Source organism: Schistocerca americana, chromosome 5, assembly GCF_021461395.2.
Source record: "Schistocerca americana isolate TAMUIC-IGC-003095 chromosome 5, iqSchAmer2.1, whole genome shotgun sequence".
NCBI lineage: Eukaryota > Metazoa > Arthropoda > Insecta > Orthoptera > Acrididae > Schistocerca > Schistocerca americana.
The window spans coordinates 184,230,217-184,254,028 of NC_060123.1; the positions used below are offsets into that span (position 1 = coordinate 184,230,217).

At 43.8% G+C, this 23,812-nt stretch overlaps 1 protein-coding gene across 4 annotated transcripts in view; it reads left to right on the top strand.

Moving 5' to 3' along the window:
• LOC124616689 (membralin) overlaps positions 1-23,812 on the top strand; it is a 495,400-nt gene that overhangs the window by 218,890 nt on the left and 252,698 nt on the right. For all 4 annotated transcript variants that reach the window (XM_047145027.1, XM_047145025.1, XM_047145024.1 and 1 more), the window contains one exon: positions 11,824-11,907. In XM_047145027.1, coding sequence (XP_047000983.1) covers positions 11,824-11,907 — 84 coding nt within the window. The remainder of the gene's footprint in view (positions 1-11,823; positions 11,908-23,812) is intronic.

Here is a 23,812-nt window from a genome sequence, read left to right on the forward strand (position 1 = left end):
TTGTGCCGAGTGAGATCGCGGCTGTGGAGCACAAGGTTTTCTGCGTTCTTGAGTTCGCGAAAAGTGAGTCACAAATTGCAATGCAGCGGGCATTCCGTACCAAATTCGGCTTTCAACCAGCAATTCGCAAAAGTATTAGCTGTTGGTTTAAGCAATTTAAACAGACTCGGAGTGTGTGTAAAGGAAAAAGCACAGGCCGACCGCGTGTGTCAGAGGATGATGTCCGACGGATTCAAGAAAGTTATATGCGCTGTCCCAATGAGTCTACCAATAGAGCCAGTTGAGAACTAGTAATACCCAAACTAACTGTATGGAAAGTTCTGAGACGGCGTTTGCTGTACAAGCCCAACCGATTACAACTTGTGCAGACTCTCAACCCCAGTGACAAAGAGAAGCGTCTCGCATTTTGTGGTTATGTCCTAGCAAAGATGGAGGATGACGCATTTCTACAGCTTGTACGTTTTAGCGATGAAGCGACGTTCCACCTTAGTGGAAAAGTCAACAGACACAATGTTCGCATATGGGGTTTGGAAAATTCACATTCACTATTGCAACACGAAAGAATATCACCCAAGATCAACGTGTTCTGTGCCGTATTCCGTACAAAGGTTTATGGACCATTTTGTTTGCGGGAAGGACTGTATCTGGAATCACGTACCTGGACATATTGAAACAATGGCTGTTCCCTCAAGTTATGGGAGATTCCCAGGACTTTATTTTCCAACAGGATGGAGCTCCGCCCCATTGGCAGCGTGATGCACGAGGCTTTTGAATGACTCCCTTCGTCAGCGCTGGATCGGTCGCAGGGGACTTGAAGACCTGGCTCTGCACTTCTGGTCACGGAGATCTGATCTCACACCCTGCAACTATTTCTTATCCGGTTATGTGAAGGAAGCTGTTTACGTCCTGCCTCTGCCAACCACTCTGAACGATCTGCGGAACCGGATCACTGCTGCCGGTGCACCCAGTAACAGCAGATACGTTTTCGTGTGTGTGGGACGAGTTTGGCTACCGCGTCGTTGTTTTGCGTGCAGCCAATGGTCGCCACATTGAACATTTATAACATTTATCACATTTTTAATTATTAAATAATTATTAAAAACCAATTTATTACAAATAATTACAAATGATTAAATTGATATCAAACAATATAAAAAAAAGCTTTGAAACTTCCTCTTTTCATGGGCATAAAGCTTGTTGATTTTGTATTTGTACTTGAATAAATATGAAGTTTTAAAAATGGGTCTATATTTAGAATGACCCTGTTTTCTGACAGTCTTGAAAATGTAATTAATTGGAAATGCAAGCTGTAGCAGCAAGTAGATCACAACCAATCAGCACGTCGTTCATAAAAGTATTACTTACAATCATGTTGCCATGCAACTTTCACCGACTGCGTGCGACCACACACATGCTCGTCTGGAGATTTACTGAATCTGTGTGAAGCAAATTACCTCTTACGTCCGCTAGGTGGCAGCGTGGTGAGAGATGTTACTTTTTGCATTTACTTTAGATATTTAAATGCGATCTTGGTTTTGAAGCATTTCATCAAATATTACAGTTTGCGGATGCCCCTTGATCAGGATGTCTGCAATATTTTTCAAAGTATTGTAGCTTTTCTTCATGTTAGTACATGGATCAACATTAACAATATTTGCCCTGATTAAATTTTTGGGTTTGTGCAATGGCCGGCCGCTGTGGCCTAGCTGTTCTAGGGGCTTCAGTCTCGAACCGCGCGACCGCTACGGTCGCAGGTTCGAATCCTGCTTCGGGCATGGATGTGTGTGATGTTCTTAGGTTAGCTAGGTTTAATTAATTCTAGGAGACTGATGACCTCAGATGTTAAGTCCCATGGTGCTCAGGGTCATTTGTACCATTTTTCTGTGCAATGTGTTAAAGCAATTCCTGTCACTACTGGAGCAAAGGAACATTTTGCACTGCTCTCGTCGTACAAACCTAAGGCCTTTGCAGCCTTATGCCCTGCATTTTGAGCTGTTCTTTTGAAGATAGCAGTCACGACTGGGAATCAAGCGGAAAAAGCCACTTTAACTGACGTAAATAAAGTCGGCATCGAGTTGGGAGGTATCAGTCTGTGCACGTTTATTTCGCCAACGAATGTCGCGCAGTTTCAAAATCCGAAGTTCGCAATCAGTATTTCGACTTCTTGTCGCTCGGCAGAAGGACGAACAAGTAAGCTGTCGCAAGGACGATGTGTGTCGTACATGATACCACAGGCCAGATAAAGTTCAGCTGCGTGTGTGGACGTGAAAAAAAAAAAGAGGTGTCATTTATGATACCTCGGGGCTGAAGAGCGCGTGGTAGTGTCTGTGGATAATTTACGGCTCCGTCCTGACGTGCCGGTGATGGCGTCCTCCCTCGACGCACTGGCCACCGTAAATCGCCAGAGCCTGCTGTGACGCCGTGACGGACATTCTTAAAGTTCAGCCGCTGTGCACTCTTTCTCAAAGCCGAAAGTGGGCTGTAGACGCATTTCATGTCTCGAATTGACACAGTTTTCAAGACTATTGGACAGCGAAATTTGTTCGCGACTTCTGTCGAGATGCCTTTGCTAGGCAACTGCTTAACAGACACTGGTTCACACACGGTCCGTCAGGCGTCGCACTACACAGGACGCTCGTTCTGATCGTAATCACACGAGCACGTCGCTTCATACACGAAAGTGAAGTTGCGTTTTTCCAACAGATAGTGTATTTTTTTTCTTCCGTGTCTCATTGTAAGCCTGTTGAGACTAGTCAAGGATCTGATTTCACCACAACTCGAGACTCCGCGTGAAGTCCGAATTTGAAACTCCAGGAAAGATAATACGTACCGCAGAAAACCACTGCGCATTAATACAGTAATGTCTGTGTCCGACAATTTTTAGTATGGAGACAAAATATATACACTGATTTGTTAGTGACTTTGTCATCAGAAAGTCGCCCTCTCCCACGTCCTTACCGTTCAACTCTCGCGCAGCGGTGATCAAAGCAGCGTTTCTGAAACGTTCTGCCCATAGAACTTACCAAAACTGATCATTTCCTATTCTTCCTCAATGAAGTATGCGTCTCGTTACTTGATTTACTTAGAGACGTCTCATATAAAAAAAAGAAAAAAAAAGTTTCTTCTCCGCACAAATTATACCGCAGTAATTCTGAGAAAATAAGTGAAATTGAGGAAATACTCCTCAGTACTATTTTATTTCCCCTTATGGAATGTAGTTTTCTATTGGTCATTAGTGACAAAGGGAGACCACGACATTGGGATTACGGATTTACTTCAAACTTTGTGAACCTTTAGTAGGTCATTAAAACAACATAATGTGCAAGTAGTAAGTTGAACTATTCTGGTAATTCCGAGAAAATCGCAAGAGAACATTTACACGTCTATTATGTAACTGATGTACCTCTGCGTGGGTGCCGAACGTTAGCGCTAATGGTGGTGAAGCGGTTAGCGTTCGAGCTACGGGAGACGAAGGTGTATGAGGCGACGATTCGACTCCCTCTCAGACCTTCATTTTTGTAGCACAAGTGTAAATTCTGTGATATTCAAAAACTTTGCACCTACAGTATTCGTTATTGCTACATTTACGTCACATCGCTACGCAGGTTAACTGTCATATGGGGCCTGCCTCTACAACTCGAAGCGTCGAGATGCAAAGTAGTTTCGCGTAGCTTACCAGATTGCATGCGTAAGGGATTTCGCAAGTCACGACAGGTATGCATTTTCAGGAGAACGCTATGTGTTTCTTCATTTACTTGTCGATAGTTATAAATATGTTTGTTCTAATAAATAAATTTAATTAAAAGTGGTTAGTAATCAGATAACAGGAAATTCACTAAAACTTCATGCAAGTAGAGGAGTTTATTTTTAGTTACATTATCTCTCAAATATCGTGTAAATTAAACAATATGACCAGTGATGAAAAATATATAGATTAAAAATTAAGTTAGAGCGGGAGTCGAACCTTCGCCTCATACACGTTCGTCTTACGAACTCTAACATCAGGTACCTACGCACAGGCACATACGTTATACTCTTATAATAGACGCGTAAAAGTTCTCTTGCGATTTTGTCGGAAGTGCCAGAGTAGTGCACCTTACTACTTGCGCGTTATGTTGATTTAGTGGCCTACTAAAGATGTACAGAGTCTGAAGTAAATATGTGACCCCAAACGCCGAGGCCTCCCCTTGTGAGACTCACAGTAGTTGAGCACAAAACAATCTCCAGAAGCAAACTTCGTTGTCAAAAATAATAAAACAGCTTCAGGAATACTGACAACTTTCTTCATGAGTTGTATCTCTCCTTTCGCCTTGCCCGTGTACTGCGTAACAACGAATTGTAATTATTAAAAAAAAGTAAGAGGATGGGGAAAATCAAGAGGTTTCTTTCTTCTTTTCCTTCCTTTGCGTAAATTTAACTGCGTGTCGCGCAGCTGGCTGTATATTGGGTTTTCATATGCCATTAGCTTGGAGGTACTGGCATGACGTTCTCTATAATATGCGAAAATTAGCATGTGTTAGGTGCGTCATCTCAAACTTTTAATGGCTAATGCAGGCGCAAAACGTGGTTCTGCATCTTATTGCAGTAATATGCGCTGGACGTTACGCAGTACTACACAAATAACTCTGATTTTTTGGCTCCGTTAAACATATTTTGGCATGTATGTGTTAAACAAATCCCATCATCGATATCACTTGTTTGCTAACGTAAATAAGAGTCAACAAACTGCGACGTAAGTGACTCAGATAATCGTATCATTCTCCCTTTCTCTCTCCCCCTCCCCGTCCCCCTCCCCCCCTCTCTGACACACACACACACACACACACACACACACACACACACACACAACCTTGTGCGTCGTGTTCTGGTGCAAGACATGTTAAGTAACTTGTCCCAGTTAATGAAAATTACGCCGATATCGTCAATTATTTTCTTCGCAGTATTTTTATTGTGGTACGTTGAGCGCAAGAAATTGTTATTGCTGTTATCTGAGATAGAATAGTTTTTTAAAAAAGTATTGCAGTACTTCATGCTTCACATACTCTTAAATTGTACGTCGTAGCCATGTCTCTCACTCTCTCTCTCGCTTTTTCTTTTTTTCTTTTTCTTCAGAAGACAGATACGAACAACTGGAGAGTGTATACATTTTGATATGTCAAATGTAAAGGGATTTTGTTCAACCAATGAAAAAACTACGGTACCCCCGATTTTTGGAGCATGAGGACTGCATTCGATTGAAGAATCATCATAGTAGTAATCAGAGTAGTGTCCGTTGTATTGTATTACGGAATGTGAAAATATTTCTTCAGAAAACCTTGTACGTCAAACAAATGAGGGCAGTGAAGCATGTCAGCTGCGCAGGCACAACGGCGTGTTTCCAAAATGGAACTCCTGCTAGAGAATTCACAACACGATTCGTTGCATGTTTGGGTAGAACGTACAGGCAAAGAGCGTGATCTGGTTCTGTCAGTGTGGCCGTAGGTGATTTCTAGGCAATCGTATGGGTGTGAGCTGTAGAACTAACAACTAGCAGTTTTAGCGTTCGCTCTCTCATCTCATAATGTGTGACAGTGGGCGAGTACTTCGAGGAAATGTATCAAGTACCCGAAGTAGTTATTTATACCGCTCTGCCATATTAAGATGGTTCAGACAGTATCGGAAGGATTGGAAGACAACTGTACGCGCACGTGACTGATGTGTGCATCTTGCTACCAAACATAAGCCATCTTGAGTCTGCATGTATGTATATTTCACACTATTCTGAAAGAGCAGTCATCATAGATCTTGAGTGAACAGCGTGTATTATGTAGTATCTCGCACTACCAAGAAAATCCCCTATTCTCCACGCAAAAAAAAAAAAAAGTTACATGTGATACATATAAATGAACAGTGACGAAAGTCCAACAGTCTTCTGATCCAGTCGGAAAAGAAGGTATTTGATAATGAGAACCCACTTCTAGCAGACCAAAAATACCAACCTGTGATGGAGAAAATGTTGGTTTCTTTATTTACGCTAACGACGTCGTTGATGCTCGTTGCGAAACGATTGTTTCAAGGGAGTGGTACGCAGAAAACTGACACAGAGTAACGGTTCTGTAATCAAGTCACAGCGCTAGCCCACTCTTCAAAGTTGTGATGACTGTGTAAGATAGAACAGTCTGCAAAGATCTACTTCGTAACCTGTATAATGCATCAGTTCCACAGGTTAACTCTCGAATGGATAAATGCTGCATACGTTGCCGTCAGAATGCTACTGTTGGGAGATGGTCACCACAGGTGTGGTGCAGGGACCACAGACAGTATGCTGAAATGTGCTACGTCTGTTTCTTTAAAGTGATCTGCAGAGGGTACATTTTATTGTCCATTCATTCTTGACGGAAGGGAAGAATGAATGTCTATGTGCGTTATTGTACACGGTGACAGCTATTGAAGTACATGAAAATCACGTAAATAAATTACAAACCTACGGCGTGTACGCGCTTGATTCAACATATAAACATCACTACAGTTATTCCGATGTAGGTTATGACATGTTTGATATGCGTGCCATCATTGACGATGTGTGGCGCTGACGAATAGCGAAATTCTGCATGACCTGCTGAAGATTCGAAACATCGATGCTGTCGATGACCTGCTGAACGACTTTTTTCAGCTCAGCAGTGGTTTTGAGGGTTATTTCCGACCACCTTGTAAGTGCTCCTCCAGGACATCAAACACTCTCCTGCTTCGATGGGGTCGAGCTCCGTCTTGCATGAACCACATCTTGTCGAAATAAGGGTTAGTTTGGATAACTGGGATGTAATCATCTTCCAAAACCTGCATGTTCGGTGGTCATCGTGGCATCAAGGAATGTCGTACCGATTATTCCGTGATTCCACACTGCACACCACCCAAGTCACCCGTTGAGGATGAAGAGACTTCCCGATCTCGAAATGCGAATACTCAGTCTCCTAAATTTTGCTCACTCATGAAAGCATCCAAATGAGTGGGTTTCGTCGCTAAAGCAGACCATACTAATTCCCATCATGCCCCGCGGCCAACCGTGCAGTTTGAACGTCCTAACGCAAACCATTCAGAAGTTATGACGATTTTATTTCATATAGTTCAATAATTGTCACCCTGTATCATCACCGTCCCAACATGTCCGATATGTGGGAAATTTAGTAATTGTCGTACGTTGCGCTGTGATAGAACACTCTTGAAGTATGTTTTAATGAGATATCACCTAGTGTGTGTGTGTGTGTGTGTGTGTGTGTGTGTGTGTGTGCGCGCGCGCACAGATTTTGCAGCTTTTCTGCTACACCCTCCATCAGTCATGCAAGCACATGCTGTTCTTTATCTGATGTGCAATCGATATTGTCTGGTCGCTTAACTTGATCTCTCTCTCTCTCTCTCTCTCTCTCTCTCTCTCTCTCTCTCTCACACACACACACACACACACACACACACACACACACACACACACACACACACCTAAACAACTTGCAGTCTACGAATGTTTCATCACTGGATTACAGTCTGATGCCGTTGGCTTCGCCCAACAACAACAGTGCCAATGTAATTAGTCCACTTTGTATGTCCGTGCGTTGCTGTTCGGGAGGCATAGTTGTATTAGGTAAGTCTTGTAGTTATGACTTTTCCAGCAGTCACAGATGATTGATTTTTTTTTTTACTATTCGTGATGTAATCCTTCTTAAGAGACAATTGCTGGTCTTTCCTGTGGAATGATAATTTAATCTGCTGTCACTGGGTGCTGATATTTCTATTAAATACCGTATCCTGATCCGTATCCGTGTCATCCATTATGGCGTTAGTTTTATAACACTGCCTTATGTCAGAAATTTTGGGTGATTGTCATGAATGACGCACTGTCCGTGGAGATTAACTGACTGTTTATGTTCTTTAAAATTTTCTTACTGGTGAAGTAGGATCACGTAACTGCTTCAACTCCTCTTCTTTCCCTGTTGTTAGTTTCTATTTTTTCAGTGCTCCCTCATTTTCTCCCCACGTTTTCTTTTCCTTTATTCTGTCAATGTTGTTCCTGATTTCTTATTTCATCTGTTTTGAAGGCCTTCTAAATTTAGCACTTTTTTCCTTAAAAATGTTTCATTTTCTCTTTTTCCTGTTTTTTGACGTTATTTCTTTCTAGTTCTTTCTTTATTTCTGCAGTCCATGCTAATGTCGATTTATTCTTCTAGAAATAAAGGAACATTTGTTCCGGTAGCTTGTTGTCATTCATTCGGTACAGGTGTCCAAAAAAGATTAATATTCGGTTAGCCATTACTTCTGATATTTTCTGTATATATTTTGTAGATCTCCTCATTACCCAGCCATCTATAGTTTGTATTGCAGCCATTATTTTCTAATAATTTGTCTTAAAGGTACCTCTATTCTCTTTAGCTTATAGCTCACCTTTAGGCACCTGATCCATATAAACATTCTGGTTGTACCACTGTGATATGGTGTTTCGGTTTAGTTTTTATAGAAATGCGTTTCTTGTTGTAAATGTTCTTTGTCAAACCATTTGGTCTTTCCATTTTGTTAAGTCTTACATCTGTTGTAAATTTTTCTAGTCCACATTATGATCTTATATATTTTTTGTATTTTGTACGACAAAATCGCAACAGCATTTCACTATAGTGTAACCGGTTTCGTCCAGCTAGTGTTTATTTTCAGTATAGTTGACAATGTAGCGGGAACGTTATTAGTCGACCACAATATTATTGCACCTGAGATTGAGGACGCTTTGGTCGCCTTATCACGATTCAGCTCGTAATCTGTGTTGATAGTATAATGTACACTTTACCTGAAAGCATTGACAGTGCGATGCATTTTCCTTAGTCAAAACTTTACTTTTTTGCTGTAACATCATTGAATGTTTTCGATAACGGCGAAGTGTAGTAACTTCTTGTTTGAGTAGTATTAGTAGATCACGATATCATTGAACTTGTCCGTTATCGAAAATAGGCGATGATGATACAGTACACAAGTACAATCTTGACTAAGAAAAATTAATCGCGTTGTCAATGCTTTCAGATCAAGTATGCATTATACTGTCAACACCGATTACGAACTGAGTTGCGATAATGCAACCAAAGCGTTTTCAATCCCTGTTGCAATAATATTGTGGTCGACTAATACATTATAGTGCAGACACTATTACGTGACGGTCGGGCCCGAGCGCAAACAACCAAGACCTTAGATAGTCCCAGGGGTGAGAGAGCGTTACAGGTAACATGCCCCGCTTTCCTCTTACAAGGCTGGCGGTATACAACTGTGTTCTGCGCTTTTGCGAAAGCGGAACTGACATACGGCCGTAGGAAACACCGATCACTTCTGGTGTTGAGAAAGTCGTACACGAACCACATGATGTGTCAGGATTAGCCTCTTGACTCCTTTCAGAGTAAGAAAGGAAACCAACGAGCAACGCACAACCCAAAGCAACGCTGAGTCGCGTAACACTTGCTAACGGCAACTGCGCAATTGCTTGTTGAGGTTTCAAAATTCAAATGGCTCCAAGCACTATGGGACTTAAGATCTGAGGTCATCAGTCCCCTAGAACTTAGAACTACTTAAACCTAAGGACATCACACACATCCATGCCCGAGGCAGGATTCGAACCTGCGACCGTAGCAGCCGCGTGGTTCCCGATTGAAGCGCCTAGAACCGCTCGACCACAGTGGTCGGCCTGTTGAAGTTTACGGTGTCTTAAATGACGTAGTCCAGGCTCGATCCCTGCTGGTGTCTTACGCAACTGTAGTTCAAAATACTCCCATCTAAAACTGCCGCGTGAAGGTGTCCACGTAATACCAAGTGCACAATGTATCCACAGCCTGAGGTTGACCACCAGTTAAGGCGTTGTGAAATGTTCATGTGATTGTGTCATAAGAAGGAAAAAAAAAGAAAGGTGGTATTTGCTGCAGAAAGAGTCGAGATATGGCAGTGTAGTTCTGTAAGTCATTTCTACTGGTTTGTGTACGTGGATATGAATCGCGATCGTTTTCCAGTCACTGGAAACCTTTCTCAGCGAAAGCGATCTGCGATGAATTGTAATTAAGCGTGGGGCTAATTTACTAGGAAATTCCGTAGACACTGTCGCAGACTATGACAGTCCTGGAGCCTAAGCGTGCCCTGTCCCAAAAGATTGTTGCTCATGCTGGAGGCGATGCTCTCGACTTTCAGGAGGAAAGGGACGAATTGAGTGTGATAAGAGTGTGTTAATTCTGTGGACTGGGCGAGTGTGGGCCAGAAAAGGAAAGGCTGTACAGTGGCGCTTGTGGGAAACGTGTTGTGTGGGGGCGGCGGCGGCGGCAGGAGGAGTCGGGAGGCCAGCGTGGTGGCCTACGGCGCGCCGTCGCTATGAAATATTCATGGCCCCGGGGATGGCTTGGGCCGGACTATAAGGTGAGCGCCACCCCCTTAAGAACATGAGATGGGATTTCTGTTTCAGCTCTGCAGGCGCGCCGCGCTACGCCTTCTGCTCTCTCTCGCCGTCTCCCTCCCTCTCTCCTCCCCCCCCTCTCTCCTCCTCCTCCTCCTCCTCGTCCTCCTCCTCTCTCCTCCTTTCACGCAGCTTCTTGCGACGGAAATCTTTCCCGACACGCCTCACACGGAAATTTCACATTTCTTTTTTAAGACCGGCGATTTAATCCCCAGTGTAACATTAATCGTTTGATTTGACAGTGATGACCACAATAATTTCCAATACGAATTGAATGGTGGACTATTCTTGGTTTCCAAACTGTGTAGGCCATTATTGACAAAGCAATCAGGAGGCGATTTCGGGACAAAGAATTGGGTACATTGGTCATCCTGATGTAGGTTTTCCCTGGTTTTCATAATCCACTGCATGTGAATGCTGGAAAGGCAGCTTAGTCAATTTGTGGCTCTTTCCTCCCAAATCCTCACTGAACTGAGATAGTTTACCAACTGTAATGATGTCGACGAAATGTTGGAGTCTTCCTGCTGCCGTTCTGCCTGTAAAGTGCCCCATTTTACACGTGTATCTTGTCGATGCAGCTCCATCAGTAACCATTTCTCACTGTGACGTGGAAGCCCTACACCTGTCCGCGTATGATAGAAATAAAACCTTACTGTAATTCAACTAAAGTAAGAATGATTTAGGAATGAGAGGGAAAAACTATTGGATAGGAATCAGGGATGCTTACCCATAGCTATGCTTTCCAGGATAAACAGTAAAATGTAAGGTTCATAATTTCACGTGGCTCTCGTCTTTTTTTGCATTCTGGCCGATGACGGAAAGGAGAGAGACGTACATAATAAGAGATCGGCCTCCTGTTTTTCACGGATGTTCTGAAAAACACTTTGCACTCTATGACTACTTGACGTTTGTGATTGTGGAATGATTCCACTGCTCAGTATCTGTGCTAGAGCCTCGCCGCTTCCCACACAAACTTGGATCTATGGCGCTTCTTATGCTGAAAAATATTTTGTACTGTGAAGGTTTCTAGTATTCAGAGCTGTTTTTATTTATTTATTTGTTTATTTTTATTCTCGCTCTTGCTGATTGCCACGTAACATTCGGTAGAGTTTCCTTTCTGTAGTTTCGTTGGGAATTTTTCCACTTCCATACTCTTATTAACTACCCCGTTTGTTTACGCCTGTGTCCCACAATGCATTTTATTTCAGTTATTAGTCACATAAGATCCCTCAAGACTCGGATAGTGCCCTTCGCGTCCAGGGTTCTCTCGGCCGCCTCATTCTGGTTACGGAACTTGGCCCTTTCTTCCCCGCCATTTTTACTCTTTTTGCCTGTCATTTGGTTCCGCCCTCCGTGACGCCTGTTGACGCTGTCTGTTTCAGTGGACGTGCTGCAGATGCTGGAGTTCAACGTGACCATCACGTTCCCCGCCGCGCCGCTCCTCACCGTTATTCTCGCTCTCGTCGGTAAGTTCTTTCCGGGCTCTCCGTTCTCTTCGCTTCCGTTGACGCTGCGCGGGGTGACGGCTGCTTTCTTCTTCTCGCACTACTGGCGCTCGGCTACACTATTTTTTACCCTATTTGAGAGTAACGTGCGTATGTTTCTTGTAGCCTGTTTTCCAAGTTCTGAGATGATTTGTGGATACCTTGTTGTGATTCGTTTCAGCGACAACAGTGAGGCGTGCAACGTGAGCAACTTATTTTCTGTTTGGATCCACGGGATTCGTCGTACGGATTAAGCATGTGGCTGGTGGTGCAGACTCTGTGATCTCAGGTGGTTTTAATCGCTCGATTACAGTGATTGGATGGAGAGTCTTCTGCTGTCGGTTGCTTAGCCCAGGACATTTCGTATGTCCCATAACCTGTGTTTGCCCCTCTGTGAATCAGTCTTTATAGGACATAACGTAATCAGCTCCTCTTGGCCTTCAGTACTCCCCTTTAAAAAAAAAAAACAGACCATTTGCCTGAAAGTATATAAATCCTTAATTTAAAAGAAAATCCAATGAAATACAACACACAAAATTGTTAAGACTTTCGTGACCACTCGTTGACAAAACTGCCTGTTGGCTTCTGCCTCGGATTCTTCGGCCGAGGTTCGTCTGATGATTTTTCTGACGTTTCTCCAGCACGAGTGGCTGGCATCAAAGTTTCACCCTCCAATCCACCACTACCAATGGAGGTTGAAACTTTGATAATGACAGCCACTCGTGCTGGCGAAACGACAGAAAAATCATCAGGCGAACGTCGGCCGAAGAACCCTAGACAGAAGGCAATAAGCAGTTTGTAAAATGCAACATAGTTTGAAATTACTAACTCTAGCTACTCACGAAACCAGTAATCGTTAAAAAGTGAACTCTGTTTTGTTTGAAGTCTAAGATAGTAAATGAGATATCCAAGTTTTCTATATAATTTAACTAGCATTACATATTGTTTCCTCTCTCTTCTTCATAAACACACGTTTTTCGTAGCTACTCGAAATCGATTTGAGGGAATACCGGAATGACTGTTTAGTCCTCCGCCCCTATCTTCTACTACTACCCATATTGCGCTGCGCGAGATGAAGCATTTCAAACATACTTGACTTACTGGGTTCTGATACATCTAGTTTCACTGACGTTACTGTGCACAAATGTCGACTGCGCAATCGAAGTGATTCGGTTCCGACTGAGATGGCTCAGGAAAACTCCGTTGGTCGTACTGCACACACTCTCCGTTGTGTGAGAGGCTCTTCAGAATACGAACTGACTCTTAGGTATGACACACTGCACAACGAAGAGGCATGAAGTCGGTGCTTGGTATTCGCGATGAGATAATACAATATTACACGACCACCATTTAAATTGATCCTACTAATCTCTGTTTCAGTTTATCTTCACTAATACGCTCACCTAACATTGGGAAGAAGTGACAAATTTCGTGGAATTCACCTATTACTACTGTTTTTCTTGGCGAAACGTACTTGTTAAGGACATAAGGCATGAGAATTGTGTCACTCGTCTCCAATCTCTGACAGTATTCACTAATACGGTCGTCCACAATGATTCATTATTCACTTTTCGTGTTGAGTTGATAGTTATGTAGGATAGGAGACCGTTTAGGATTGTAGAACGAGCCGACATTTACATTAACAGAGGCAAAAGGCTGTGAGGAACTAGTTCTGTAACATCTATTAACAATTATCGTCGAACTACAGTATTCTGTATGTGCTTACACAAGTTGGTAGTGAACGCAATGAAAATCGGAATCTACAGTACTAAACCGCTGTCAGGGAATCCAGCACTACTTCCAGTATGACCATCTTAGCGGCCTCCTGTAGTAACGAAAATTTGATTTAGAATAATTCAAGTAACTATTGACCGTATTTAAAATGTTATCATAACGTACTCATTAGAAATAATCTTACGTATTACAGGTAGGAACGGGGCGTGTGTTTGTCTTAAGGCAACGTAACTGATGGCGCTCAAATCCAATATTTGAGAAACAGAGCACTTACCAACTTACAACAGATTTTAAGCAGAATTTCAAACCTTTCCAAAATGTTTTATTGCTTACGTGCTTAAAGACAAGTATTTAACACATTAACAGATTTGTAATCAGATTTTTGAAGCTGTTTTATACATAGGGGCTCGATTCTTTAAAAAGTTGGGGGTTTGTTGGTAAAGTCTTCATTTTAAAATAAACTTAGCTAAGATACAGTAGACAGTGCGGCCAGTTGTTTGAGCTGGTATTTTTAAGGTTCATAGCTGCCGAATTATGACGCTAAACTCATTTTTTTTATTAAGTGGAACTGTGGCATTTGAGAGTGTCTTCGAAGAGCACTTCCTGGACATAACTTGTTCGGAAGTTGAAAAAATAGTAACAAGAGTTTGAGTACAGAGGTATTTTTTTGTACCGAAGTAGGTTGAGAAATTGGCGGAGTGGTAAAAAAAAGGTCACGAACTATCGTCAGTATATTAACCCTGTTGAAATTTTTGCGTTAAATCAACGGATAAAATTCCGAAAGTGCAGGTTCGGTGAAGATTACTCGATGCAAATGCAAAGTAGACAGCAGATAGGTGGTGTATGAATACAACGCAACAAGATCGATGCGCGAAGCTACATCTGCTACCACTGTCATACCTTACCAGAAGATCTATCAGAGGACACCAGAAATTTCTGGTCCTACGTAAAACAACTAAGCGGGTCGAACGCTTCTGTCCAGTCACTAACTGACCCGTCTGGTGCGGCAATAGAAGTGAAGTTTTAAATTTTGCATTTAACAAATTATTCTTGCAGGAGAATCTTACAGACATATCGCCGTTGATCGTCGCACAGACTGTCGTAGGGAGGCACCCCTGCCGTAGAGAAGCAACTGAAAGGTTACGTTATGTTCATATGTACGGCGTCTGTTCTGTCGGACATGTTTGACTGAACATAGACTACACACTGGTATGATTTAGCGGCCGTGATTATCGACAGGGACACTGCATCAACATATGACGAGATCGGAATTTGGGTCAGTCGGGAATCGTGTCGTGATGGCCGAGATGGTTAAGACAACTGTTATAGAGAAGCGATGCATCCGGGATTGAATCCCGGTCCGGTACGGATTTTCAGTCGGAAATTTTCGTGAATATTAACAGATGAGAGTTGAAAACAGATGAGAGTTGAAAACAGATGAGAGTTGAAAACAGATGAGAGTTGAAAACAGATGAGAGTTGAAAACAGATGAGAGTTGAAAACAGATGAGAGTTGAAAACAGATGAGAGTTGAAAACAGATGAGAGTTGAAAACAGATGAGAGTTGAAAACAGATGAGAGTTGAAAACAGATGAGAGTTGAAAACAGATGAGAGTTGAAAACAGATGAGAGTTGAAAACAGATGTGTCGCCTCCGGATGGAACCCGAATTTGCTTTTACACAGAAAACTCTGGCCCCTTTCTTAGCTTGCATTTATCGCAATTCTCTCGCCCAGCGCAAAGTACCAAACGGCTGAAAAAAAGAGCAGGTGACTCAAAATGGCTCTGAGCACTATGGGACTCAACTGCTGAGGTCATTAGTCCCCTAGAACTTAGAACTAGTTAAACCTAACTAACCTAAGGACATCACACACATCCATGCCCGAGTCAGGATTCGAACCTGCGACCGTAGCGGTCTCGCGGTTCCAGACTGCAGCGCCAGAACCGCGCGGCCACTTCGGCCGGCAGGTGACTCCTGTGTGTAGGAAGGGTAAAAGAACGGATTTACAAAATTAGACCATTTCCTTAACATTGGCTTACTGCAGAACTTTTGAACCAGCTATGATTTCGAATGTAATAAAATTCCTCGAGACGGAAGAGCTTCTGTCCACCAATCAGGACGGATTTAGAAAGCATCGCTCGTCCAAAACTCAGCTCGTCTTTTTCCCACATGATGTCCTGCCAACCATGGATGAAGGGCAACAAGCAGATTCCATATCCCTAGATTTCCGAAAAGCGTTTGACGCGGTGCCCCACTGCAGACAGTTAGCGAAGGTACGAGCATATGGAGTGGGTTGCCAAATATGTGAGTGGCTCGAAGTCTTTTAATTAATAGAACCCAGTAGGTTGTTCTGGACGGCGAGTTTTTGTCAGACAAAAGGGTATCGTCAGGCGTGCCACAGGGAAGTGTCATAGGACCGCTCTTATTCTTCGTATATACATAAATGATTTGACACAGGATGAGCAGCAATTTGCGGCTGCTGATGACTCTGTGGTGTCGTCGTTGAGTGACTGTAGGAGGATAGAAGATGACTTGAAAAAATTTCTACTTGGTGTGATGAATGGCAGCTAGCTCTGATTGTAGAAAGTAGCTGTGCTGCTTGGCACAATCACGTGGAAAAAATATCTAGACGTAACGTAGCAAAGCGATGTGAAACGGAACTAGTACATAAGGACTGTAGTAGGGAAGGCGAGTGGTCAGTTTCGGTTTATTGGGAGAATACTAGGAAAATGAGATTGATCTGTGAACGAGACCTGTCGAGAATACTAAGGCGACCCATTTTTGAGTGCTGTTAGTGTGTTTGGGATCCCCACCAGGTCGTACTAAAGGAAGACATCGAAGCAGTTCAGAGGTGTGCTGCTAGATATGTTACTGGTAGGATCTATCAGCACGTGAGTATTACGGAGATGCTTCGTGAAGTTCAATGGGAATCCCTGGAACGAAGATGACATTCTTTTCGCGATGCACCTTTGAGAAAGTCTAGAGAACCGGGATTTGGGATTGACTGCACAACGAATTTGCTCCCACCAACGTACATTTCGCGTAAGGACCACGCAGACACGATAATAGAAATTAAGGCTCGTTTCTCTCGATCTGTCTGCGAGTGGAACTGGAAAGAAAAAACCAAATTGTGATATGAAGTAACCTCCTCGATGCACCACACACTGGCCTGCGGAGTATATATAAGGATGGATGGATGGAATGATGACTGCAATGAAAAGAAAACATTGATACCAGAAACATAGTTTTGGTGAACGGTAGAGAGTAATGAGAAAATAACAAGTATGGAGCAGCACAGATCATAAAGGGCACGATGATTTGCAAGTATTTAGAAATTGAAAGAAATTGAGATTTGTAGAGGTTGGTATCTGACCAGTTGAAACACCAACGACAAAAAAGGTAGATAAACCTCACACCGGCTTTTATAGACTTTCTGTAATTACAGACGAATGTTCGAATTACGGACGAATGTTCGTAAGGACGTTGACGAGTCCAGGACGGCTTGGCCTATGGCAAAGCGATAGGGTTCTCAAGGAAAGTGAGTGGAGAACGGCGTGGCCCCCGTGAGGAACATTCCTGGCGGGGATGCAATCGAGTGGCGGTCCCCAGGCGCTCGCCACAGCCGGTGCGGGGACGTTGCACGCGGCCTTTACTAATGCACCCAGCCGAGGCGCGCTAAATGTTGCAGCGCCCGCAGCCGCCGCCTTGAGGTGCTCGGATTAGGCCTGCTGAAATATTCAGACGGCTTCGCTCTGCGTACCCCACTACGTCCGCTGTCACCTTTGCTAAACAAAGAACAGCTCGTCTGCCGCACACGAGGCGCCGACGGAGCAAAGCACACGTCCCGTCGGCGCCTTTGGCCTTCGTCAGAACCTCCAAGATTTACGAGAGCAGTAGTCACAAAGTGTTAATTATCTCCTCGAAAAAATAAAGTTACGTAGTTAACGTTTCGTTCACTTCTGGGTTTGTCTCTGCTGTCCGAGATTATGTTGAAATCTCCACTTGTTTTTCAGGTGATAGGAAATACCCTGTTATCAAGATTTAAGTGAGTTTGAACGTGATGTTATAGTCGGCGCACGAGCGACGGATACAGCGTCTTCGAGGTAGCGAGGAAATGGGGATTTTCCCGTACGACCATTTGACGAGTGTACCGTGAATATCAGGAATCCGGTAAAACATCAAATCTCCGACAACGCTGCGGTCGGAAGAAGATTCTACAAGAAGGGGACCAACGACGACTGAATAGAATCGTTCAGCGTGATAGGAGTGCAACTCTTCCTCAAATTGCTACAGATTTCAATGCTGGGTCATCAACAAGTGTCAGCGTGCCAAGCATTCAAAGAAACATTATCGATATGGGCTTTCGGAGCCGAAGGCACAGTTTTCTACCTTTGATGATTGCACGACACAAAGCTTTACGCCTTGCCTGTGCTCGTCAACACCAGCATTGGACTGTTGATGTCTGGAAACATGTTGCTTGGTCACACGAGTCTCGTTTCAGATTGTATCGCGCGGATGGACTTTTGCGGGTATGGAGACAACTTCATGAATCCATGGTCCCTGCATATCAGCAGGGGACTATTCAAGCTGATGGAGGCTCTGTAATGGTGTGGGGCGTGTGCAGTTGGAATTATATGGGACCCCTGATACGTCTAGATACTACTCTGACAGCTGACACGTACGAAAGCATCCTGCCTAATTACCTGCATCCATTCCTGACCATTGTGCATTCCGAAGGACTTGGGCAATTCCAGCAGAACAGTGCGACACTCCACACGTCCAGAATTGAGAAGAGTGGCTCCAGGAACACTCTTCCGAGTTTAAACGCTTCCGTTGGCCACCAAACTCCCGAGACATGAACATTAGTGGGCATGTCTGGGATGCCTTGCAACGTGCTGTTCAGAAGAGATCTCCACCCCCTCGTCCTCTTACGGATTTACGGACAGCCCTACGGGATTCATGGTGTCAGTTCCCTTCAGCACTACTTCAGACTCTAGTCGAGTCCATGCCACGTTGGGTTGCGACACTTTTGCGTGATCGCGGGCGCCCTACACGATATTAGGCTGGTATACCAGTTACTCTGGCTCTTCAGTGTAGTACTCTGCACCCCTCCTCCCCGTTTCTCTCTTCCCCGCTGTCTCTCTCTTGTTAGTTTTTAAGTGTAGTGTACAAAACTAGAAATATTTCTATGTGAATTTATTCGTTCTTTTCGGGTTAAAAAATGTAAAAAGTTGAAATGATCCCTTTGTTAAACTCAGCAAAATTACGTACGATTTGACACTGCAGTACAGCAGTTTGTTATTTAACGTTCGGCGGAACAATACTAACGGGGGTATCTATAATATTGTGCAAGAACTGGTTGGGAACCAATTAACCTTTGCAACCTGACGAGAACAAGTGTTATTCTTCTGCACAACTAGTGTTCTGCGTATGTCCTCATCTGTGTTGCTACAGATTACGTGGGCATGTCCAAATTCCTACTTTGAAAGCAGAGCGTGCGAGGGGCCATACTATCGCATCAAGTTGCGACGAGCAAGAGTTCTAAATGTGCACCAAATTGGTGTCTTGATGATGATAACGATCATGATGATGATGATGATGATGATGATGATGATGATGATGTTGATGATGTCCCAGCGCAGAAACAGCACGTAGGTCGTAGTGAGTGGGTTAAAGCTACCAAACTGCTGAATAAGAAATCCAGTTTAAAGTTGAGGTACGTTAACGTTATGATTAACCGGAATAAATTAGACGACAAAACTGTAAACCGCTTACAACAGATAAAATAAATCTTCGACCTCAGTCACATTGTTGATACTGTTAACTATGCTGTTGCAGTCTCAAATTTGATATAAAGCACATTAAAATGTGCGCAGAGTCGCGGTACCTTAGTATGTACGTACGTTTACGTAAACTGAAGGGGCAGAGTTAGAGAGGAATGGAAAGGAAGGGGAAGCTACTAATGATATCAGCTGCATCGGGACTTTATGCGGAATCAGCGTTGACGAGTGAAAACACTGTGTACGGGTGGCTCTATGGTTAACGCAACTGCGTAGCAAGCAGGAGATCCCGGGTTCGAGTCCCGGTCCGGCACACATTTTCTCACGTCGCCGCTCCTTCCGCACAGTCCCGACGCAGCCGACATCACTAATCCTTTCGCTTTCTTTTCCTTTCTCCCTCATTCACGTTCCTTCTTCCCTCCTTCACCTTCAGTTTACCAGTTTATGTAACATCTCTCACAGCGGGGGTTTCATGTGGTGTCTGTTCTTTCGAACATGCCCGAAAGAGCACGACACCACGCGTTCATATAATTTACGTACTTGGTGAGCATGTACGACCTTACCCCGGCGACACTGTCTGCAGTGAATCGCATAGTCGCTGCTAAGCGCACACTTACCCGTTCATGTCCCGGACTCGACTAAAACTACCGCAGTCCGAAGAAGTTCGTCTGGTATTGTTGGTGCGCCGCAGGCCTACGAATTGCTTCGTCTGCATTGCATCACGTTAACGTTATGAAAAGAATGCAATGAAAGGGATTTGAGTATTGTGTTTGATCTCTTACTATTGAGGTTACCTGCTATAAATAGCAACTGAATCATCTTTCGAAGTTGTTTTTACCCTTCAGAGTAGTTAGCAGCATTGTGCATAGCCAGTTTCAGCCTTGTGAAAGTCGTAGGTCACCCTTAGCACCGCCAGTTCGAGAGGATCTGTCTACTGCCCGAGGAGTCTCTGTCACAGAGAAGGACGGTAAAACTCTGGAACATATATCTATTTTGTATAAGTTGCAAATAAATAGTTGCCACTATTAAAGTTGCATTCCTTGTAACTGGAACAGCACATTCGAAGACACAAACGGCTTACCAGGAAACCTAGAAACAACGCGTTGATCTTCTACAGTTGGTCTCCCAAAGAGAGAGAGAGCATGGGAGACCAGTGATGAGACGGGCTCATCTCACGGGAGAACTCGCGTGTTGGAGCGGCGGCGTCTATCGGGAAGGACTGAGAGCGACTGCGTAACTCCTGGTCTAACTACGAAACTCCGGCACTTCTATAGCTTCGCCTTTCAACTTTGTGAATTGAGTGGGTCTTCCACGACCTTGCTCAGGGTACCAACAACGAGGAGGAGTGGTCTGACGAAACCGGCCCTGACTGTTAACCTTGTACAAGCCAAGGTGAGATGCTTCCCACAGTTGGCAAGACGCGGCCACACAGCGCCTAGAGCAGCGGTCGTGGCTCGTGTGCTGTATCATTAGCGCCGAGCTGTTCCGAGTCCTCGTACCCCGCTGCTTAAAGTTGGCGCCAATTTCATCGCTATTTGACTTTCGAAGCAGCTTTCCTGCGCTTGTTTGCAACGTAATTGTTGATTTAAATGAACCTGGCATCGATGTTGCAGTTAATGGGATAGACGAAGAATTGGGTGACTCTTTAGTTAGGTGACTTAACTATTCTGACAATTTACAATTATTATGTTTAGCTGGCCGATTATAGTTTGGTACACCAGGATAAGCCATTTTTAATTAATTATTTCACATGAAGGAACACATTATACACCACCTTTAATTCCTCTAATTATGAATATGTTGCTAAATTGTGTATTTACGTTAGGCCGTTTTAGAGAGTGGTGGGCGGCGGTCTCTTGCTCTAGTTTTTGAAACCAAGCGCTTTAGTCCGTAAGAGGCACACGGGTCTCGTATTGCATCTCTCTTTTTTTTTTTTTTTTTTTAATTTATTTTTTTTTGGGGGTGGGGGAGGTGGTGTTGTGAAAGACACTGTCTGTGTGCCTCCCTTCTAACAACTTGCGATGAACAGCAACAATAGTGAATGCAGTAACTCGAGACATATGCTCGCAAAAGTAGGGGACGACTTTGGCTACCGACTGAAGTTTTTTTGTGCGTCCGATTGAGGGCGCATTCAACATTCGTGATGGATGAATGAAAACTTTGATCTAAAACGTAATTGTGAAAAGTACCCCCCAAGATTTTATTCGCACCGTTTTTAAATCGGACTGTTGTTTCGAAAATGAAATTTTTGTAGTCTTGTGTGTAAGTTAAAATTCACTCAGTTTTTATCTTGTTTCATGTAGAAGATATATCATCTTAAAACTGGCCCAATCTTTTTTTAAACATCCTGTATTACGTACCAAGTATCTGATTAAAAATTTATTCGCAGTCTTTAAGCTGGGTATATATGTGCGAGTTCTTCACTCTCAGATAGCTTTTGGGAGTAATACGTGCCGTGCAAAGAGCGCCGAGAGTCGTCTGGCCGGCAGTGTCGAGAGTGGGGCAAGACCCCATCCAGATAGTCGCTCTCTGCGAGTTCGGAGCTCTCGTGTAGATGGCAAACTCCTTCTCTCGAGAACTGCTCACCTTAGGTCTCAGACAAGAAAAACCGTACCGGTATTGTCGGTAGAGCTGACAATACAATTGCGCGTCGGAGCTGATGAATGATGTTGAGGACTACACAACACCTAGTCGAGGGGATGAAATCATCAACCCGGCCGGCAATTGAACACGGGCCCTCTGCCTGGTAGGCAAGCACGTTACCACTCAGCTAAGCAGGCGGACTAGTAGAGAGAATAAACATAGTTGATTGTAGAAATATTAGTGTCACAAGCAGTCTGTCTTTAACACTAATGGATTTACAGATATCTAGATTGTCAATTTTGAGTCCAATTATAAAGTGTATTTCTTCCATCTCCGTCGCTATCATTCTCATAAAATTTCGATATTGTTGTGGAAATTCCATTGCAAGCTATACGATTAGATCCTTGCCCGCCTTATCCACGAAAACAGTCATTTGCGATTTGCTTTTTTGAGGGTAAAAGTATTAAAAAAAGGCAACTGCAGCCCGACACTCTTCCATCGCAACCTCTTGGCAACTGCAGCCCGACACACTTCCATCGCAACCTCTTCCTGCATTTACAGAGCCACGACAGAAAAAAATTATCGCAAAGAGTGATCTCCAGCTATCTGACACTCCTACCCTGCCATGTATAAACGCTTCCGACAACTGCTCCCGCAAGACTTTCACACCCTTACCGAAGGTTCTCACAAGGATCTATCAGCAAGAATTCTCTGCTAATGTAAACAATTCTGCGGCTACTGTCTTGAGAGCAAAAATCTCTGACGTGAATCCGAGAGCGCTTATGCTGTGTGCCTCCTTCAAGACAGCAACCTGCAACGCACGCGCGTCCCACGGGTGGCCACGTTTCAGGCAGCCTCTGCCTCAGCAGGCCCTAGCGCCTGCGAGCCAATTAGCGATCCGCGCTTGTCCCACATCTTGGTAAATGTCCTGCTCGACAGTAGCATGCCGTTTTGTTGTCCACGGAGTCTCTGGCAGCCGCAACGAGAGGCGGGTGACTTTTTTCGTACGACATGTAGCCTACCCGTGCGCCGTGACAGTACTCCAGTGCGTCACTTAGCCACGTATCGGCAGTCCATCTCAGCTGTCGAACCAGTCATTACTTCGAGATTCCTGGGCCTGGCACCAAAGCATCCACAGCTCACCAGTTGGAGCTCTCGCTAGGATCCACGTGGGACAATCGCTGTGGAATGACTAACTTCTCATCTGTATCGTCCATAGGGCAGTAATTTTACTGCTCCAGACTTTGGCCTTGCGCCAACTAAGTACTGCGGTGTTATTAACTTCAGAACAATCCAAGTGATCCTGGACTTGAACCATTTGTTACTCACTGTGGCCTTCGACCACTTAGTCATTATTTGCTTTCCTTGTTGGATCCTAAGTAGCAACGAATTTTTCATTTGTAAATAACTTACTCCAAGAAGGAGCTTTTGTTTATGTAGTTATTAATGAACTTGTTCACATTGTTTACCTGGACACTGTTCTCATTATCCCTTCACCGGCTCAAGATACATCACTTCAATTCGAGATTAAGAATATTTACTTTACATTTTAAAAGACCTCTACAGTACGTACAGACTACGCTGCCTTCGCTGTCACTGCGCTCGCCTTTCTCCCCCTCCCCCGCACAGTCAGAGGTTGGTTTGTTCGCCAGTCTGTGACCAGTTGTGATTGAGACGAGTTATACCAAGAAACGACAATTATAAATGTTTATTCTGGTAACACATATACGGCGAGACTTACTAGTATTATCATAAAGCTAACGTTTTTAAAAAAAATATTCTTGTTTTTAA